We start from the raw sequence: 22029 nt of genomic DNA, 5'->3' as shown, positions 1-22029 counted from the left end.
ATTGACTGTGAACTGTATTTAGTTCTGTTATTTAAACTTTTTTTTTGTTTGTAAAAGTTTTTTCTTTGCTGCTGTGGTTCAGAAGTAAAGATTGAAATGCATAATACTCGCCTCCTGTCTTTAATAGAATCTAAACCCCCTGTCACGTTAGTGTGGGGGATTCTATGTCAAGACTCAGAGGCTCAGATTATGCTCTGACCTCTCTTTACTAACTCGAGCAGCAACCATATAAACAAGATAAACATGGAAAACAAATAAAACTACAAAGTCCAACGAAACCCAGTAATTTTTGTAGTTCGTTTTCCATAGGATAAGTAAAACCATGTGATCCATTCTTCCAATCAGTGTCACTTCTCCCTTATAACATCCCATAACTCTGAAGTCCTTCCTCTTTCTTTGCTGCTCGAGCAGCTGAGATAAGTACCCTTTCATCTTACTAGAATGTTTTGAAGTGTATGTGTGTTGATGTTAATTACGGACGCTTAGCTAAATATGCTTTTGGTATACACGCGCTTGTGTTAATACGCGCGTGGAACGTTGGCGGAGCATATCCGCGGGAAGTACGCGACGGGACCTTCGTTCCGGCGTCGCTTTCCTCGTTAGGAGGCACTGTGGGCACGGAAGTTTGCAACGGCGCGACGGGACCTCGGGAGTTCCGGCGCCGTTGCGAACTTACGCGTCAGTGACAGGTGATCGAGCGCAAGGCTCCTCACTTATTTACACAACTAATCCAGTTCCCTGATTGTTACGGAGCTCCCGGGACTCCGCTATTCAGCCGTGTGTATTGTGGTTCACCGGCTTCTGTATTAGCAGGGCACGCCACCTAGTGGCTTAAGTGGGTACCGCAGGCAGTGATTCCTGCACAGAGGACTGCAAGTCAGTCTAATATCCCATTCCTTATTCTGCCACTGAGGAGGAGGTGACAGAGGCTTAGACCTCCACTTGACGGGCTCAGTCCCAGGTAAGACTGCGGTTCTAGAAGGGCTCGCCTAGCTTCACAATACAGAGATTGACGGGGGCAGCCCAAGCAAACTGCAAGGCACTGTCACAGTATTCAGAGGCGGTGAAACCATGAGCGACTACACCGACGACTCTGACGGCCCTCATGTCAGTGGGCGCCGCATGAGCGAAGCAGTTCAAATGCTGCAAAGTGCCGAAAGGCCCCGGGAAGAGAGGGGCATATTGCGAAGCTTGGCGGCTTTGTCCCAGGGCAAAGCTCGCAAAAAGAGAGGGGGAAGTAGACACAAAACCTGCAGGGGCAGTAGCGCCCAGACCCCCCTGGGTTCACCCCACAGATCGGGGAAAAGGAAGGCGAGATCCCGCGACAGACGGACCACTAGCTCGAGCGAGTCGGACGACGACTACTGCAAGGGCAGTTCTAGGTCCGAAATTTACACCTCCTCAGAAGACCAATCCTCCCCGGAAGAGGAGGAGAGCCAACCTAAAAAGAAAGGCAGGAAGGAACAGGAAGATCTTCTCAGGGAGGAGTTCGATCCCGATGAGCTCATTCACCCCAGGTCCAATGAATGGGATCCTCCGGAGAAGATCGCGGAATACCTTCGACGGCGTCTGCGGGCACCTTTAAGTAGACAGGCCAGATCTAAATTGAAGGCCGAGTGCCCAAGGCCCAGAGTCCCGGACGGGGTAGCAGAGACCCCGGAAATTGATGAGAGAATTCTGACGTTCCTGGGCCGGTATGGCAGGGACGTGAAGAGGGGCATTGACAGATCCTGGCGGTCCTGTCAGGACAAGGTGCTGGACATGCTAGGGCCGGTCACCAAGATCTGGCAACTGGCCGAGGAGGCAAAGGCCAAGAAGGAGCCCATGGACCCAGGGATCTGGCTGGGCTCAGAGAATTATCTGCCTGCTCGGTAACGTAAATACAGCGTTGGCGACCGAAAGGAGAAGGTCGTCCTGATGAAACTGGACTCCAGACTAGGGGAGATGGCGACCTCCGAGCAGGCCACAGCCGCGAAGGGCAAGCTCTTCGGGGACTTGTTTATCAAGGACATGGCGAAATTCGCCAGTACTTATGTATCGATGGACAGGGCCCAATCTTCCCTGAAGAAGATTTTCGGTCGAAGAGTTTTCGACAAGGCTGGAGGAGGAAGGGGCCGCTCGTCCAGCCGTGGCCAGTACAGAGGCTCCTACAAGGACAGAAATTGGAGGCAAGAAGACCGAAGGTCCAACCCCTTCTTCCCTTCTAGGGGAAGGGGCAGGGGTTGGAGTAACAACGGAAGGCAACACCACCAGAGTCCCCCAGGTGAGAGATGTGAAAGTGTTAGCAAGGTCAAATGCAAGTATTCCTCCAGTAGGGGGGAGAGTGAAACGGTATGTAGAAATATGGGAAGAGATGTCTTCAGACGCTTGGATAAGACAGACCGTAAGAGGGTTTCAGTTAGAATTCTGGCGGGAACCATATCAGGTAGTACGGCCAAGAAAGATAAATTTCAGCAGAGAAGACGAGGTCCTGCTAGACAGGGAGGTGGAATTGCTAAGGGCAAAGAATGCAATCGGTCCAGCCTCAGAGGGACCAGGGGGTTTTATAAGCAATCTGTTTTTAGTCAAGAAAAGACACAAGGTCAGACCAGTGATAAACCTGAGGGGTTTAAATTTCTTTCTAGTGTACAGGCATTTCAAAATGGAAGGCATCCATCTTCTAAGGGATGTTCTCCAACAGGGAGACTGGCTAGCAAGGATAGACCTCAGGGATGCGTATCTAACGATTCCTATCTGGCCAGAGCAGACAAAACTTCTTCAGTTCCTTTGGAAGGGACAGAAGTGGGAATTCAAATGTCTCCCCTTCGGGCTAGCGTCGGCGCCATGGTGTTTCACCAAACTCTTGAAACCTATAGTGACACACCTGAGAGAACAGGGGATCAGGCTAATTATTTACCTGAACGACATATGTCTAATGTGCCAGGACAGAGAAGTTCTAGTTCGACAGGTCCTGTTAACCACTGGGTTATTACAACAGCTGGGGTTCCTGATAAATTGGGAGAAGTCACAGCTAGAGCCAGCTCAGGATCTGGAATTTCTGGGGTTCAACTTAGAGACAACACAGGGCACTCTCAGATTACCCCTAGCCAAAGTAAATTCAGTCAAAAGGGAAATCAAGGTCATGTTGGCGAAACAAGAAGTTTCTCTGAGGGAAATAGCGAGACTTATAGGACGTCTGTCATCATCGATACAGGTGATATTTCCAGGCCCCCTGCATTACAGGGCGTTACAGAGGTTGAAGATCAGCCATCTCAGGAAAGGGTTTTCTTACGAACAGAAAGTGAAACTATCACAAGAAGCGAGACTGGAACTAGAATGGTGGTTCTGCCACATGGAAGCCTGGTACGGCAGGGCGATATTTGGCTCATCCCCGGACCTAGTGATAGAGTCTGACGCCAGCCGCTGGGGATGGGGAGCCAGATGCGGAGATCAGTCGACAGGGGGGAGATGGTCGAGACAGGAACTGGGTCTCCACATCAATTGCCTGGAGCTTCTAGCGGGCTCCTTCGCGATTCGGTGCTGGACACAGAAAGCGGCGAAATCGTCCATTCTTTTGAAAATGGACAACGTTTCGGCAGTCAGATATATCAATCGACTGGGCGGAACAAGGTCACAGAAGCTGACGGAGATGGCCAAGGAGTTTTGGCAGACCTGTCTCCAGAAGGGGATAAGCGTGAGAGCAGAACACTTACCGGGGGAGCTCAATCTGATAGCAGATTGGAACTCAAGATATCTGAAGGACTCCAGCGACTGGCAGCTGGACGACTCAGTCTTCCAGGAATTAATGCGCCGCAGAGGTCCCTGTCAGACGGATCTCTTTGCTTCCAGGTTGAACAGGAAGCTTCCCAGATTTTACAGTTGGAGACCGGATCCGGAAGCGACAGCAACGGACGCTTTTCTCCAGGTCTGGGGACCAGCAAGGGTATACGGGTTTCCCCCATTCTCCTTGATAGCACGCACAGTTGCACAGGTCAGACGTCAGTTAGCAACAGTGATTCTGATAACACCAGACTGGAGAGGCCAAGCTTGGTTTCCGGACCTTCTGGAACTGTCGTTCGAAGCCCCTATTCGGCTGCCGGCCAGGGAGGATATCCTGCTGAATCCGGCAGGAGAGATTCATCCATTAGTCAGGTCAGGGAACCTAAGTCTTCTGGCTTGGGGGATTTCAGGGAGAACTGGTCTAAGCCAGGACTTTCAGGCACAGCTCAGGAATTCATCAGGGAGTCTTGGGCTCCATCGACAGGCAAGGCATATAGAGTGGCATGGCATAGATGGAGTAATTGGTGTCTGGAGAGACAGGTTGATCCCGTATATACAGATGTGATACACATAGTGAATTTTTTGGCAGCGCAGGCAGCGCAGGCAAAGGCCTACAGGACCATTAATAATTATAGGTCGGCGATTTCAGCAGGCCATGTGCACATAGACAACAAGCCGGTAGGGGAGCATCCCTTGGTATGTAGGCTTCTGAAAGGCATTAGGTGTATGAGACCCCCAGCTACTAAGTACACTCGTTTGTGGGATGTGAGTATAGTTTTAAGAATGTTTCAGAGTTGGCCGGACAATGAATTCTTGTCTCGGAAAGCGCTATGGGCTAAGTTGACTACCCTTCTGTGTCTTATTTCTTGTAAAAGGGTCTCGGGCGTGAGAGCGTTAGAAACGAACATAAAGTCTTTTTCCCCTTCAGGGGTAATATTTTTTATAACAAGGAGAACTAAGATGAATATTAAGTCTGTAGAATACATGGCCTTCCCAGACAAGCCTAAGCTGTGCCCAGTTAGGTGTTTGAAAGTGTACGAGCGGAAAGCAAATGAAGTGAGGCCCGCGGGTGTAAACCAGCTACTAATAGCAATTAGGAAACCTTTTAGAGCAGTAGCATCAGCCACCTTAGCTAGATGGGTCAAGTGGTGCATGGCCGAGGCAGGTATAGACGTACACAGTTCGGGGCACACTCTACACGGGGTGCAATGGCATCGTCCGCCTTTTTGGCAGGGGCTCGTCTGGAAGATGTCCTAAAGGCGGCAGACTGGTCTAATGAGGAGACCTTTAAGAGTTTCTATTTTAGACCAGTAGAGCGAGTAGCATTGTTGGTGGTAGGTAAGCTTTAAACGAGCATAATCTGAGCCTCCGAGTCTTGACATAGAATACAGATTTTCCACACATTTGTTACAGAAAGTCATGATTCTATTAAAGACTCGGAGGCGAAAGATTATTCCACCCAATTTCAATCGCTACGGTATATGTAATTTTATCATGCTGTAATAATGCAATTTGTTGGAAATATGCAATTTTGTCTTGATTTATAATGGTATTGCTATGCGATTGCCCACCCGTCTATGAAGGGATTTCTAACGATTTATGTTTGTTTCAGGAGCGGAACAGAAAACGACAACTTGAAATGTTTGGCTGGAGCAAGTCGCCTACCGGTTGGGGCGCGAGTTTGTCGGTGCAGCGAAAGAAAGAGGAAGGACTTCAGAGTTATGGGATGTTATAAGGGAGAAGTGACACTGATTGGAAGAATGGATCACATGGTTTTGCTTATCCTATGGAAAACGAACTACAAAAATTACTGGGTTTCGTTGGACTTTGTAGTTTTATTTGTTTTCCATGTTTATCTTGTTTATATGGTTGCTGCTCGAGTTAGTAAAGAGAAGTCAGAGCATAATCTTTCGCCTCCGAGTCTTTAATAGAATCATGACTTTCTGTAACGAATGTGTGGAAAATCTGTATTAAGCATTGCATGCCCCAGTCCGACTTTGATTCCAATTACCCTGAGGATGTGTAGATTGTGTAAAATAGAGTGCTAAAAACCATTAGGTATTGAATGTTGTGTATTCATTGAGAAAAGGAGAATACATTTTCAAATTGTTGTGTATAACACAATTTCCTGTAACATCTGGGAACAATGTATGATGGATTGTCAGCTTCATCAAAAACAAGTTCTAAATGATATGTGTACATTTTGCAAAGTGATTAATGAAATGTAATGCATTTTCATCAACTATAATGTAATATGGCTTTAATAATTTAGATTTGAATGTAATACTAATAGTAATTTTATGCTTAAGGTTTTCTGTAAAGCACATCATTTGGCACATATTTTGTATTTATTAAGATGCCATTTTAAATGGCATCTTAATAAATATACTGCAGGCATAGCTCTCAACTCACCCGCTTTTGGCGGGTGTCACCCGCCTTGCGAAGGGCTGACTCACCCGCCAAGCCTCCTGCACTCCCATTCATTCAAATGGGCGTCTCACCCGCCAAAAACAAAATCGGGTGATTTCACCCGCCTTTGCGAGGCAAATGGTTGAGAGCTATGCTGCAGGGAAGACGTCCTTATTGATAAAGAGTACATTCTGCTACATGTCCTTGGCTCGGGGCCAGGGGGTGAAGAAGAGGGGCTTTACTTCAGTAGCTGTGCTAAGGTGAGGATATGTATTTTCAAGTTACTCTTGAAAAACCCAAACTAACAGAAATGTGTTTTGCAATGTTACTTGAACCGCTGACTCGGGTGTACCGCGCTCTCAGAAAATATAAAGTGGAGAGGATTGCATAGCACTCGCACAAATAATATAGAACAAAGGAAGCTCCGAAACAGCGCGCCAACTCTTTCTGACTGCAACAGAAGAACTTGCCAGTTGCCAAGTTCGAATAGAAGCGCGACGAGCAGGCAGCTGGTGAGCGCGTCAAGATGAAGTCCTCCAATGTGGCACAGAGAATTAAGCACACAGCCAATAGACCATGCACACCGACACAATAAACGTCCCCGAGGTAGACATGTTAGGTGTAGCTTCAGTGCATATATTTGCGTAACAAAAAACATTCGGCATCTCACTTTTCTGACGTGACTTTAAAGGTCCACCCCACACGTAACATGGCCGCCCACAACAACTCGCCGTGGCGATCTAGCGTTAACGTGCTCGTCCTCTTCCGGGTTTCGTGTGTCAGGCTGCCTATTGGAATTCATCATATTATGGTGGGGAACCGTCGAACCTCGCAGGGCAGAACCGAATGGGCTTCAGGGACAATGGACGAGTACCATCCGTGCATCAAAGCGCTGCTGCCGCACGTGCGCGCGCTGGCCTACACCTGGTTCAACCTGTACGCCCGCAAGACACGCTACCTCAAGCAGCATGAGCGCCTCATGTCCAGGGAGGAGGAACGCGCGGCCAAGGAGGAGCTGATGAGCCAGAGCGCCGAGCACAAGCGCGCCTGGGTTGCACGCCTGCTGGCCAAGCTGAGCCGTGACCTGAACCCGCAGAGCCGTCAGGACTTAGTACTGACAGTGACGGGCCGAAAGGCGCCTTGCTGCCTTCTCTCCAACCCGGACCAGAAGGGCAAGATGCGGCGCATTGACTGCCAGCGGCAGGGTGACAAGATCTGGCGCCTGGATGTGGTGATGGTCATTCTGTTTAAGGGTATCCCCTTGGAGAGCACAGACGGCGAGCGCTTGGTGCGAGGTCCCCAGTGCCGCAGCCCGGCGCTTTGTGTCCAGCCCCGTCACATCGCTGTGTCCGTGCGTGAACTTGACCTTTATCTGGCCTACCTGCTGCGAGCCCAGGTGGCGCCTGGGCCCGCCGAGGGCCTGCACAGCGCCGCTGTGTTTACCGCCAGCGAGTTGGTGAGGGTGTCCGGGGGCAAGAGAAGGAGAGGGGGTGTTCAGATAATTGGGGATCTGACGAGCATACAAGAGAGACTGGAGGGGAGAGAAGGCTGGCCTGCTCCCGATCACACGACCCTGCAGATGTTGCAGGAACCCTGTCTGGCACAACAGGAGGGAGAGCCACTGAGAAAGGGGTCTCGCGCAAGCGCCTTAAAGCAGCCTCTTCCCACCAGCTATCCCCTTAAAGTAGCACACACTAAGGGTCCACGCCAGTACACCCTAGAGGACCCTACCCACACAGACTGTCCCCAAGAAGAGATACTTCAAAGGGGAGCACACTATACAATGACACAGTCTGAACCGACAGACCGATCCCAAATGCAAGAACTCGAACAGAGATCTCACAGTTATTCCCTGCAGGATTCCACACACACTGAATATTTGCAAGAAACGCTGAGTGAGGGATCTCAGGATTGCAGCCAGGAAGATCCCGCAGACACAGACCATTCTCCAAAAGAGTCACAGATGCAGAGGCCGGCTCAACGTTATACTCTTCGGAAGCCTGCCCGTGTGAACTATTCTCAAGAAAAACAGAGAAAGAGATCACAACATTATCATCTACAGGAACAGCCTGCTAGTCACTATGCAGAGGAGCAGGCACAGCCATTGAGAAAGTCATCACTCCAGTATCTTCTAGAAGATATGCCTCCTGGTGAACATGGTTTGGAAGAACCAGGTCCAAAAGAAAATGAATCGCATTTCACCATGCAGGCGCTTCCTTTCAACAAGCATCCTCAGGAACGAGCACTACTGCTGACAGGGCATGGTCAACGTATCCCATTGCCGGGAGATCCTGCTACCACTCAAAAGCTTACGGAACAGACATTGCCATCTGCAAATGGATCTCAACATTACACTAGGCAGGAGACCCATCCTGTTGATAATGCTGAAGAAGAGCAGCTGCCATCTCAGCATCACACCTCACGAGATACTGCTCCTGTTGACAATCCTGAAAAAACAGGTCACCAGTTGACCATGGAAGCAGATCGATATACTCCGGAGAAGCATGTGCACCTTAAAATACCGAAGGAAGAGATACAGCCATTAGAAAACTGTTGCCTGCATCGTACACACAAAGACTATGTCCCCATTGACTGTACTTCAAAAGAGGCAGTATCGTTGCCAACGATAGATCCCCATATGAACATGACTTCTGCTAACTATCCTGAAGAACAGAGATTGTCAGACAATTGCCCCACTATAGAGACGCCCAGACCAGTCCTAACTCTTAAGGAAGAGCAACTTCAGTTTGAAACTGGCTCTTCGAATTATATCTCAAAGGTATCTGCTCCCATTACAAATTCCAAAAAGGAAATGCTGCCATTCACAAATGAATCCTATGCATATACGCTAGAAGAGCTTGATCTCATTAAAAACCCGAAGGAACATAGATATCGATTAGGCAGAGGAACACTGCCATACACCCTTGAGGAACCGGCTTCCATTGAAAATCCTAGAGAGGCGGCGCTGCCCTTGGGGGAAGGATGTTGGGATAATACCCCAGACGACCATGGTGCAGTTGAACATCCTGGTGAAGAGGCATCGCCGTTTGGGCAGTGTTACACAGATTTTATCTTAAAGGCACCCCTTTCTATTGAAGGTGCTGAGGAAGAGGGATTTGCTCCAAGTGACATGCATTTTGATGAGCTAGGACAGGTAGGAACCGTTGCCCACTGGGGAGACTGTGACACAGGTCTGATGCATCCCCATGGAAACCATTGTGAATTACTTGAGAAGCTCAATAGCCGGATGGAGGAACAAAACACCCTTCAACGTGAAGCTAATCGCATTCACAAAGAATCCCTGAAGTTACAAAGGAGAAAAGTGCAGGCGGTTGAGGCTCAAAACGCCTTGATTCGTAACCTAGCTGTGGCAAATAGGGCCATTGTCCGGCAGCTGATGCTCAGTCATGGAGGCGTTTCAAAGAACCTGCAAAAGCTAGGGGAATTATTACAAAAGCAAGAAAATATGTGTAACTTGATGGCAATGAAAGCAATGTCTGCAGACAATTGCCATGATCCAATACCTTCTGTGTCAACATCATCACCAAAGTCTGGAAGTAGTTCTGAGCCAGCACGTGAGCAGCAACTTGCACAGGGTGAAAATCAAGAGTGACAGTGTGGTGTTCCATGAAAGGAGCTGTTCTGAAAAAATCTTTTAATTTACAAACGTATTCTCTCATGAAGTTTTATGTCAAAACGTCTTGGACGGTTAGCACCATATCACTTTTACTGATTATTTTTTTCATTTTCTCATCAATAGTTGTATTATATGCAAAGAAAATGCAAAGGCTTTTTTTTAGCTTATCGTTTCCACTTTTTTGCAGAAAGTCCATACACAAATTTGCGTTCGCCATGCCTATGCTGTTTTATGTTTATTCACGCTGTGCATCGAACGGTAACATACCCTGTTTTTGAAGTGTCCACTTGCTGAGGAATTATTTAATATCGTTTATCAGCTCTTACCAGCACATCGCCTAATAAAAAACATGTTAAGTCAGAATGACACATTTATTCTGAGGAATAAACTATGAGAGCAATTTGCCTGACCTAATAGCTTTGACTGCCATAAAAAGGTAAAGGTCAGCAAAGTGGGGCAAGTGAGTGCAAGGGGAAAAGAAGGTGGGGATGAGTAAAAACAGAAAACACTGTGACTGACCGAGCAGGAGAAGCCACTATGATGAAGAAGAGGATCCCGCAATCCCTTTAAAAAACAGAAAGTAATGTTTCTGAAAAAGAAACGTTAAACTAATTTTGGTCAATTTTCAGAATAACTATTTTGTCATTCTGACCTAGAACCAGGAAACGTGTCTACCATGTTCCCTTAGTGTGACTTATGCAATAAGACCTATTATGCTGTTATATACACAACATTTTACAACCATGGCACCCCGTTGGGGTAGAGTTCCAGTTGCATGGCAGCTCCAAATACAGGAAATTGCGTTTTATGGAACTTTGTTTCCGAAATAAACATATTGATTGATTGAAATACAGGAAATCTTGGAAAGCTAGACTCCTATGAGGAGGAGTAAAACCCAGGATCGTCTTCTCTCAGCAGATCTGGTAGAGAAAAGGGTCCGGAACATATCTGGATACATGTGGAACCTTGCTTAGAACAGGTGAGATGGAAGAGTGGCACTGAACTATAAGGAGACTGCAATTCATAAATCAAATGTATGCATTTCAAACTTTAGAAGGTCACTCTCATCCAGGTAAATGCCAAAATAAGGGTTACTTTTACCTTCATTATTTCTTCTATTCTTGACAATAACTGTCTGGACCAAAATATCGCCCCAGCAGCAGGTGGCATGTTCCTTGGAACTACTGGATCATCCTATGAAAACAAAAAAACCTTGCCAATCAGTGCTAGGAACCATGTTGAATCTGTAAAATAATTCAAGTAACTGACAATGCCTTAACCTGCAAGTAACTGCACATGCTTTGACCTTATTGTTTTAGGCATTACAAGGTAGATTTTGTATAATTAAGGGTTGCCTCATAACGGATCTCTTAACACATACTATACCAAATAAATCCACTGGCACACAAACTAGCATTTCCACCCAGCTTGATGACGATTATAGGGAAATGGCAGAGCTCCAGATGCACCAAAAGACTGGTAGTTTGCTTCTACCCAAGAGAATGTGTGAAAACAAAATAATATCCTTACATGCTGTAAATACGCTCTCTGACATAGTAGTCTGTTGCCAATTTAGAGTCCTCAAAAGTTGTCAAAATTATAATTATTTATTTACATGGCTATCCGAAATGGGTTTCATACAACAAAGTGCATTTTCAAGGCTGATAGTGTAGGAATAGAGGTGTTCGTGAAAGAACTATTTAAGAATGGGAACAAAAGGATGGATGTGTTTCGTGATAACTGTATAGTATTAAACATAACATGACTTCACAATTTATGAACTACGAGCGTGACAAGGTTCGGCAGCAGTATCTCGCTCAATGATTGTTTTGTACCCTCCTGAGCAGTAATACACTGGTTTGATCTGGAAAAAAACACAATTCACGCCTAGTTTAAATAACAAAAAAAAATCCTGCTTTAATTAGCAAGCACAAACCATCCCAGTCATTTTGCTGAACCCAGAAAGACAAGATAAAGACAATGGTATAATGAAAGAACTGTGGTTAGTATTTTATTGTAAAGTGTGCAGAAGTAAAACAATTGGTGTGGATTATTGGTACATCAGGAAGCTGCCATTGCACATGTGCTACATCAAACATGTTATTAAGCATAGGCATGGGCACATGTGTAATTAACCAAGTGATTTGAAACTATTTACGTATCCATACAAAATGTCGGCATACATTGTAGTGTTCAACATTGCTGGGAGCTGTAACTCTTCTGTTTGTAGCCATGAATTTCAATTAGAGGCAGCGAGATGTACTAGCAGCTGCCCGCTACCAGTCTCATTGGTACCTCTGGCAATGCCTCGTTGCCCCTTGCCTACTGGACCTCACACTTGGATGTCAGTGATTTATTGCTTCATCTAAACAGTAAATCCCTTTGATTTTGACAATAACTGTTTGGTCCCATTCACCTATTCAGAAGGATGTCTCTTGTACAGTTGAAGCCAACACCAAATGTGAGATTTATCCATTGGCATAAGGAAACTAAATATTTCCCCAATAGCATTTCGAACGGTATCTTCAGAACTATTATTGTGAAGAGTTTTCCTCTCTATACAAATCCAGTGTGTCTGTGTGTGTGTGTGATCCTGATCTCTATGTTTACAGTTTGATTAAGTTGGACGTTTAATGTTCTGTGTTTGACACTTCATTGTAAACTGTGAAAAACACCTGTGTGTGCTATTGTACATTTAGGAAATTACCCTTTTCATGCAGTATGTAGAAATGGGCGGAGCCAACTTAGCGAATTTCCCACGAATAACTGTTAATCCTACCACAATAAATCATACTTATTATACCCAACAGGTTTCAATAACGATTTTGTTTTAGATTAATTTAGAACATTCACTTTATGAAACACAAATACATGATTCTGCTCATGAAAGAAAAATGCAGAAATCTTAGTGTGTTGCTCTAAAACCAAAGATAGGATGGTAGCAGTTGGGTTATACTAGTTAGTTGGAGACAGCAAAAAGGGTAACCTGCGCATAAATCGCTGCCAACATGCATGATCCTGGCTAAATCACTTTACCCAATTTTCCTTAGCTTCTCAAATTGAGATCATCTAGAATGGAGTGATTACATTTGTACTATTCAAAACAACGATCCAGATGAATCATTTATTAGCCTCAACATTTGAACTTGCCATTGGCTTGTGAGAACTGACACTTGGCAAGTTAGAAATGATGTGCTTTGTGTATACGAAGAATGGAGGAGACAAGTGACTTTTCATCCCTTGTTAGTATCTTCCAACTTTACATTTTTAGCCCTATGATGTATCTAGCATATCCAGCTTAACATAGGAGGGTTTGTAATTGGTAAGAGCTGGGAAATAATTTGCTCCTCCTTGTAGCCTAGAGCAGCCTGTTGAGCTTGATGCCAAAGTTACCAGGAGCTAGGTTTAGCTTTCCCGGCCACTCGTGCCTTATATGCGTACCTCCGTGTCACTAACTGGAGGTAATGTGTATAAAGGGAAATGGCGACCCATCTAGAAGACATTTGAAGTAGAATGGGTCATATACAGTGGACCTAAAATTATAGTTAGCATCTTATGTGGAGATTGGATTTCTGTCGTACATCTACTGGCTCATGTTTCCCCAGGACGATTGAGGTTGCACTTTGTATATTTATTTATACATTTGTATAGCACACTTAACCCTCGCACTTCTAGGCGGTGGTTACAGCTTGGATTGTTACAAACAGCAGGATGAGGGCTGCTAATGAAATAGGTAGGTTTTCTATTTCTTTCGGAACACAGTTTCGAAGGGCTCCAAACTCAAGGCAGGACGAAGGGAGTTCCAAAGCGTGGCCGCACAGACTGGGAAACTGGAGCCTCCAGCTTTGGCCCGCTTGAATCTGGGAGTGCATAGGCGGGTAGCGTAAGCAGTCCAAGTGGGCCTGGCCATGGCTGCATGGACCGTCTCTCTGGCAGGTAGCCCTGGGCGGTGTTGTCAAGACAGTGGTGGGTGATGGTGAGGACCTTGAATTTGGCTATGGACACTCTCAAAACGTTACCGACAAAGGCAGAACGCTGTGGTCTCTCCTGACTTTCAAACACTTCGATGCACATTAGAGCCAACTAAACGTGTTGCGTCAGTCTCCTGACTATCCCCATTCTGTATTGATGAGATGCGCATTACCCAAAGCATTTCATTTGGAGCAACTAACGCCACTTATGAATAGACTTTTTCGGTCATGACTGGTAGAACGGATGTTGCAGGCTTTTGCATACCCCTGCCAGCACATACACCAAGAGTGAGAGGCAAGACATTTTATGATATAGCACTACTGTGCACACAGCTACATGCCACAAGAAGTTCCTATTGTGTTAAGGCCACACACCAGGAGTTCACTTCCTTGAACGCAACAAGAAACGTTGATTCTCATAGAGAAGCTCAAGCATCAGGGATTTCTTCATTTCACCAAAAGAGACCAGAGATCAACCTGATGAAGGACTAAGGTCTGAAATGCACGAGCGACGTTGGCCTCTGCACAACTAACCAAATGAAGAAAGAAAAAAAGAACTCCACACACACTATGTTTCTTGAATATTATGTTTCTTGAATCTGATATGATTTAGAATAGCCTATAGTAGTATAGTCGTATTTACTAGCACCATTGGCGTCATCGGGTCTGGTGAGATTTTCACCGGACACTTCTTTAGTTTCAGATCTTGAATTGGATCTGCTCTCGGGCTGGGAGCCAGTGTGCGTCTCTTCTTGCTGCAGTGATGTGGTCCTGTTTGTTTAGTCTCAGTGTGGCTCTCAATGCGTTATTCTTGACGGTCTGTAACTTGTTCAGAGAAAGCGTTAAAATAATCCAATTGTGTGCCAATAATGGCCCTGGCAAAGTTCAGGCAATTGTCAGTTGAGAGGAATGATCGGCTCACGTTGATAAGTTTGGTTATGTACACAGCTGAAGAGGCAATGGTATTGACATGCCGGAATAGTGTGAGCGAGGCATCGAGATGGACGCCAAGCGTTTTGATGGCCGACAAGATGTGGATGGGGTGCTTGTCGATGGTAAACAGCTGGTAGTCTGAGCTGAGCTTGGAGAAGTGTGCTGGATTGGCAACAAGAAGGAATTCAGTTTTCCCATCGTTGAGACACAAGCGATGCAAGGCCATACAGCCTTGGATGGTTTCGTATATGGTGTTGATTTTGTGGGAGTCCTGGCCGTGATTACCACTGAGGGCGCTGAGGATCTGGGTGTCGTCGGCGTCATTTGTATACTTGATTTTGAGAGAGTCAAGGAGGTTGAATAGGGGTTTAATATAGATATTGTAGTGAGTGGGGGAGATGCAGGAGCCGTGGGGAACTCAACAGGTGATTGCTGTGGAGGTGGAGGAGTGGTCGTTGGCAAAGACCCGTGAAGTGCGGACGGCCATGAGGGATGCAACCCATTTGGTGGTGTCTGGCGAGAAGGAAGCGGTTAAGTGGTGGCAAAGCGTGATCAAGTTGAAGGCTGCAGATAGATCCAAAAGCATCAGGAGTTAGAGGTTTCCTGAGTTTCTGGCGTCGTCCAGCTGCTTATTGAGGGCAAGGAGTGCCGAACCAGTTCCATGGCCAGGGCAGAAGCCAGATCGACCTGGGTTTAGGATGTGGTGTCGTTCAGAGTTGTCGAATTTGGAGGTAGAGGGCCCTGTCTATGATCTACAAACAAGAGGCAAGGGACTGTGGTGATGGGCCGGTAGTTGGTGGCTATTGAGGGGGTAGAGAGAAGGCTTCTTGACAAGGGGTGAAATCCATGATTCTTTTAGAGAGTTTGGGACAGAGCAGGAGGCAAATGATGTCTGTTATTTGCAGCACTAGGTCGTCTGCGCACTCTTCGACAGGGGTGCCGGGCAGATGTCTGCTTTACATCTGGAAGGTTTGAGACCCATAAGAGTGGTGTCCGTCACCACTGGCATCGTGACTGAGTGGAAACCGAATAGAGGAGTACACTGCAAGTACAGATGAGGGCTGGTAGAGGTTTGGGGGGGTTTGCTGGTGGTAAGTTTGAGCTGGATCTTGCTCTGTTGACCAGCTGTTTTGTCCTCGAGGGCTTTCTGGACATCATTGCTCCAGGAAATGTTCTTGGTGACCATGCAGAGGGTGAGAAGGGGCATTCGAGTTCCCGTAGGATGGTTAACAATTTGCAGAAGTTAAGGCTTGGTGTTGGGGATCCAGGTACTGTAGGAGCATTCTTTGGCCCATTATATAGATTTTTTTTTTGTAGGTTCTGGCAAGTGTGGTGAAGCAAGATGTGTTTGTTTTCGTCGAGCAAAGGCGCCAGGTGCGTTCGGTAGAGTGAACTCAGGGGTGAACCAGGAGCTGATGCGTGTGGTTTAAGAGGGGCAGGTTATCATGACAGTACTTGGGGTTGTGAGATGTGTGATAAACCTAATATAAGATGGCACTGCTTGGATATATAAGGCGGCACTTATATTACAGCAGTACCTGGCATGTGAGGCATTATCAGATATAAGATGGCAGTATTTTGCCATGTGAGGCTCTACTAGCATAAGAAAGCAGTACCGTTGATCTATGATAGTTCACCTGGGTGTTTTCTTTTTACATGACTGCAATCATTAGATATTGAGGCAGCATTGTAGTTAATATATGGTTAAAGACTAAAATAGCATTTTGTCAGCTTTAGTAATAATTATTTGATTAATCATATAATTATTGGGCCTCATTACGAGTTTGATGGTATCTGGGCGGTAAATCCACCCAGATACCTCCAGACTGAATTACTGTTGCCACCACTTGTAATCCAGCGGATAGGTGGAGGTGTAAATCCCAATTTTTTTGTTGGGGCTTTTTTGGCAGAATTACTGCAGTGGTAATTCCACAGCAGTAATTGCGCCAATTTTCCGGCTGAGAGTTGGAGGATTTACCTCCAGCATTTTGAAGGAGGTAAATCCTCAACTCCAGGACTTTACTTGTAATATGGCGGAGTGTGAAAAGTGGCAGTAATTTGTGATGTCACCATAGCTGCCACTGGTCAAATTGCATCATATCCTGTGATATCATCTGTGGATGGGGGCAAATGTCATGTCACATCCTGTGATGCCATTGGATTTGTGATGTCACTTTCACTACTCCTGAAATGATGAATGGACGTCCCTACTTGTAGCTAAGCAGTCTAGTAAGTTGGTTACCAACTGATCACAGGAGCTACTTTGACTCCCCAGGACAGTTGGTGCCATTCACACATACCTCTGTGGCATTCCCTGTGTTTGGATCATTTGTATAAAGGTGCAATCTGACACATTTAACAATATGTCATGTATTGGGGGGAATATATATTGTTTGCATTTCATGTGGAGATTAGATTTGCAGCATGCCATGTCCTTGCTCCCCGTTCTTCATGAGTAGCTCCTGTTTAATTGGTGATGCCTGATACCCAGAAGCTGCTTCTAGCTACTCGTTGTCAAAGCTTTATTTCGATCCATGCAATGTGATGCTACGAGACCCATTTCTCGAATACAGTCTGACTAATGGATTTGGTTTACTTATGAAATCATTTTATGTATTTCACTAATTAGGTCTGGTGATTCAACAGCGTGAAAAGCAATGTCAAAATGGTGTATTGAGTGTAAGCTGAGCGATCATGTATGCATGATGCATATAGGTAGCCTGATGTACTCACTAAATACGTTTATTTAGTGAGTACGAATTTAAGAGGGCTTCTGAAGTTGGACATTAGAATATCTTATGTGCAGAATTGCAAGTGTCGCTCATAAGCATGTGATCTGAACATATATATAACACCATTCAATTGATTCTCATTCAGTGTTTAGATCAAGTCACTGATTCCACGTCAATATAGTCATCATATTCTTGATATGTATTCCGATCACATGCTCATGATCTACGCACACATTTCAGCACATAAGATATTCTAATATCGAGTTTCCTCTAATATCGTGGGGTAGTAATGTTACTGAGCATGATATGATATAACTCATTTATAACGTGTCTATACACAAGTAGTTCTAGGCATGTCTGCGTCAAGTATTTGACAGTTACACCACCAACTCTTAATAACGTAATAATTAGAAGACTCTAAAAATGTAAAATAAATGGGTAAAACTCTTTTTAAAAAAAAAAAAAAAAAAAAAATTTAAATTAAATCTGTCTGCTGTTAATCTGGACACTTGTATCTTTTCAAAAGACGTCAACGCAACCATCATCCTGACATTAGACTTCCTAACCAAATATCCCATAAGCGCTCTCAATAACACTCGACGCTATCAATCCACGTTTGTGTAAAGGTAGCCGACTGATGCACCATGCCCATATGTTAATTAAGCAGCAGTTTTCTAATTTGGTTTTAAGCAAACTGTCGGGGAAATCTTTTTCTTTTTTTAATTATGTTTTGCTTCTGCCACTGAACGTGCATTTTTGAAATTCTAGTTATAAACTGATTGTCGTGTAATTATCAATGATTTCCCTGATAGTATCACTCAACTTAATCCTACATTTGTTTTTTGCTGCCACTTTTATAGTGTCCTTCCAGAGGAACATTAGAATATAGGCACTCCTTCACAAATTATTCGCCTTGGAAAAAGCGCTTTGCCGTGTGTAAATCTCTGTAAGTAAATCGGGGATTATAATTGGACAACTTTTGATGACTTTCAATTGGCAACAAACATCTACTCCACTTTTTTACCTTTTCTTTCTAGTTGACCGTGTGTTCTGTCCTTATGCTGTATTTCCCCCTTGTTTGTAACGTGCGTATTATCTGATTTGTGACTGCCTTTTGGTCTGAGATAAGTTTTTAGTTTGGGCTACTGGATGTCGCTTCTGACACACATAAAGCCCAAACTATTGCATTCAAGTACGGATGGGGGAATGGCATCTGACAAAGGACTTGGATGAATGACATTTGAGGAGGGACACAGTATATAAGTGCTGTTTGTTTATGAGCCACCCATTGCCATGCTAATTCCTATGGCTATTCCCCCCATTCCTGCCTCTTCCGGCCTAAAACTCCTCCTCGTGGGAACTCTTTGAGCCCTGAGCTCGCTTTAATGAAAGCTTTCGATTTAGTCCAGCATGCTGACGTAGGGCGCAAGCTGTCTGGTTGATATTTAAGCAATAAGCCTCAAGACGCGGGGGCATTACCGAGTCAGGTAAAGCCCTGGGGCTTCGCTCGGGCCTTAACGAAGGACCCAGGGCTTTACCTGACTCAGTAATGCCCCCACGTCAAGGGGTTTATTGCTATTAGTACCCGGGCCCGCAAGACTGGGGTACTAAAAGCAATGTTTTTCTGTTCCAAAACACTCTCAAACGGCAAAGGGGCTTTTTTTTATCTAACCAGGTTTTCATACCCAATAGTGACCTTAATGGAGTAAAGTATTCCCTTGTCGCATGGGGTCCTCGATGGCTTTCCCATTTATGGGTCCTGCCCCACGCTGTGTTTTGGTGACTGCACAAGTCAAAAGGCGGTTCTTCCCGGCCACCTGCACTGCTGGCTTTTTTGCGTTTGAGTAGCTTGTTGAGTCAAGAGTAGGCCAGTGTGGTTGCTTTGGAAGCTCTGCCAGGCCGTTGTGGTGGAAACGCAGTATTTTAGATCGTGTTAAAAGTTGCCCTGCATAATGAAAAACGTGCATCCTTTTTAGGCACTGTACTTATCGGATATCTGACAAACTATAAAAGTTCAGGGGTTAACCTAGCGCTGCGTTCGCAGGTATTGCGTTTTGCACAGTCAAATCAAGAAAATCCCTGCCGGGGATATGAAGGAACTTGAAGATTCGAGAGATTCTGCGTCGGGGTAAAGCCCTGGCGAGGGCCAATCAAATTGCGTGTAAAAATCTTGATTGTCTCTCGCCGGTTACTTATATGTATTCTATATTATGTAACCCGAGTAGTCTGGCTAGATTACAAAATAAGCATAAAGGAAGGGTAACTCCAACCCATCAGGCATGCAGAGCCCACATGTCAAACTATTGCTGGGAAATACTATACTGCACCCAGCCATGGAAAAGCTCTGCGCCAGGAGTCTAGCAGCATTGCTGGCAGAATTCGAAGACAGTGCTTTCACGCGAGACGTGTCCACACTCCCTGCCAGGCGCTGCCCCCCAGGTACTAGCGGGGAGCATAAGTTAGGGCTCTCCTCCCATAACTGTGGGGCCTGTTTGTGTGCGGAGTGTGGGTTTTTGATAGGTTTTGCGTTTTTGGCTGTGCCCTGTCTCTGGTGCACCTTCTGGCTGCTGCTGTTAAATTAAATATTATATAGCTTAACCTGGGACATTATTTCTAGACCACATGTTTGTGGTAAAAAAAAAATCGAGAACACTAGGCAATAATGCGCATTGAATATTACGACCTGCACCTGCCTCTTCATGCAAAACATACGCGTGTTCTAAAGTCAACATGCTCTTCCTCACCTGGGGCTGGTGGAGTGGAAGTGGCTGTGTTCAGAATAATATCTCTCAAACTGCAAGGGGGCTTTTTTTTAAATGTAACCTGGTTTTCGTAACCGATAGTGACCTTAATGCAGTAAAGTATCCCCTTGTCGCAGGGGGTCCTCAATGGTTTTCCAATTTATGGGTCCTGCCCTACGCCCTGTTTTTGTAACTGCACAAGTCAAAAGGCAGTTCTTCCGGCCCACCTGCACTGTTGGCTTTTTTGTGTTTGAGTAGCTTGTTGAGTCAAGAGTAGGCCAGTGTGGTTGCTTTGGAAGCTCTGCCAGGCCGTTGTGACGGAAACGCAGTATTTTAAAAACGTGCCTCCTTTTTAGGCACTGTTTACTTATTGAAAATCTGACTAACTATAAAAGTTCAGGGTTTGGCCTAGCTCTGCGTTCGCAGATATTGCGTTTTATACAGTCAAACCAAGAAAATTGCCGTTTTAGCTAGTGCTGCGTCTTTGCTCCTGCTTCACTAGTCAAAATGAAAGGCATTGGTTAAGCAAGCACACAGCTTCTCAAATACTCTATTTTGTAAGCCGTACCAATGCATAGGTAGGGCACGAAATCCGGAAAATTATCTTAGGTAATTGAACATTTTCTAAGATGTATACTCATGGTTTGAGAATAAACTACTATAGAAAAAAATGCACCGCTCCAGGAGAGAATCCAGCATTGCAAGAGTCGGGGGCTGAGGGTGGCGGCAGTAGGAGGAGACACAAAAAAGTCCTACCAATTTCCCCCCCAAAATGCAATGCGCGCGATTTCATACGGTCTCATTCATGGTCCAGCAATCAACTTTCTTGGGAACATTAGTGGCAGGTGCCATTTTAACACATAGACATGAGAAAAAAAAACTGCAGTTCCATTACAGATGCAGGAAACTCATCCATTAGAGCTCTGTCCAGTTTCTGTGGGGCAAAATACATGCAAAATGCCAAATGTGCATATGGATTGCACCAACAGTAGTGACTTCACAGAAAAGGACATTGCAAGGAGCATCATCAGTCTTTGATACTTGCAGGGACCATGACTTTAGAATAAGTTGCCATAAGTAAGCCAAGTGGCAAATAACTTTGTGGTGCAAAATACCTAAATTGCATTATTATTATACATGGAGCAATTAGCCTTTTATTTTTATAACAGCATGATATATTAACATAAGCTATGAAGTAAATCACTTACAGAACGAACTCCAGATAGCAGACAGTGGGATTAAATGATTTGCCCAGGATCACACACTTAAATGGTGAAACCGGGAAGTGGACAATTTAAGCAACTGAACACATCTTCCCAGGTTTAGCTGAAATGTCTGTCTTGGGTTGATTAAGCTATGTATAAAGTATAAAGTAGCACTGCTCTCTAAGACCAAGACAATTCCCTGGAGAAAAGGCTTGCTTTTGAACTCATTTGCATACCCACAATGCCATGCTGTTGTGGCTCAGAACTGGAGGATTTAGCTCAAATGGACTTTCCTACATTCTTTATCATGGACATACTTATTTTCAGTTCTGGAGGCAGTGGGACTATTAAGTTTTTTTCTTGATTGTGTCCACCTACTTTATTCAAATCCATCTGCAGGAATTTTAGCTATGGGTGGAAGCAGTGAGTCCTTTGGCGTAGGCACGGGAACTAGGCAAGGCTGTCCTCTCTTGCCTCTCCTGTTTGCAATTGCAACGGAACGTCTAGTCATTAAAATCAGGCAGCTACATGCAGGCCGGGGACTGGCGATGGGTCACAGAAAGGACATTATTTCACTATATGCAAATAATGTCCTGTTGGATATTTAAAAGAAACACATTAACTAGGAAACCTTAACCCAAG

General features: G+C 45.2%; 2 protein-coding genes across 2 annotated transcripts in view; one reads left to right on the top strand and one right to left on the bottom strand.

Annotated features, from left to right (window-relative positions):
- LOC138452855 (uncharacterized) overlaps window positions 1-22029 on the bottom strand; it is a 1928742-nt gene that overhangs the window by 1428607 nt on the left and 478106 nt on the right. The window contains exon 16 of the mRNA XM_069605205.1: window positions 10907-10999. Within this exon, the coding sequence (XP_069461306.1) occupies window positions 10907-10999 (93 nt within the window). The remainder of the gene's footprint in view (window positions 1-10906; window positions 11000-22029) is intronic.
- LOC138453442 (uncharacterized) lies at window positions 6927-12612 on the top strand. Its single transcript, XM_069606298.1, has one exon. It carries the CDS (start codon window positions 6977-6979, stop codon window positions 9779-9781), a length of 2805 nt encoding a protein of 934 aa, XP_069462399.1. The 5' UTR covers window positions 6927-6976; the 3' UTR covers window positions 9782-12612.

This window comes from Ambystoma mexicanum, chromosome 4p (genome assembly GCF_040938575.1).
Source record: "Ambystoma mexicanum isolate Mex_15411 chromosome 4p, UKY_AmexF1_1, whole genome shotgun sequence".
NCBI lineage: Eukaryota > Metazoa > Chordata > Amphibia > Caudata > Ambystomatidae > Ambystoma > Ambystoma mexicanum.
The sequence above is the reverse complement of the archived record's forward strand: the minus strand, read 5'-3'. Positions and strand labels throughout refer to the sequence as shown.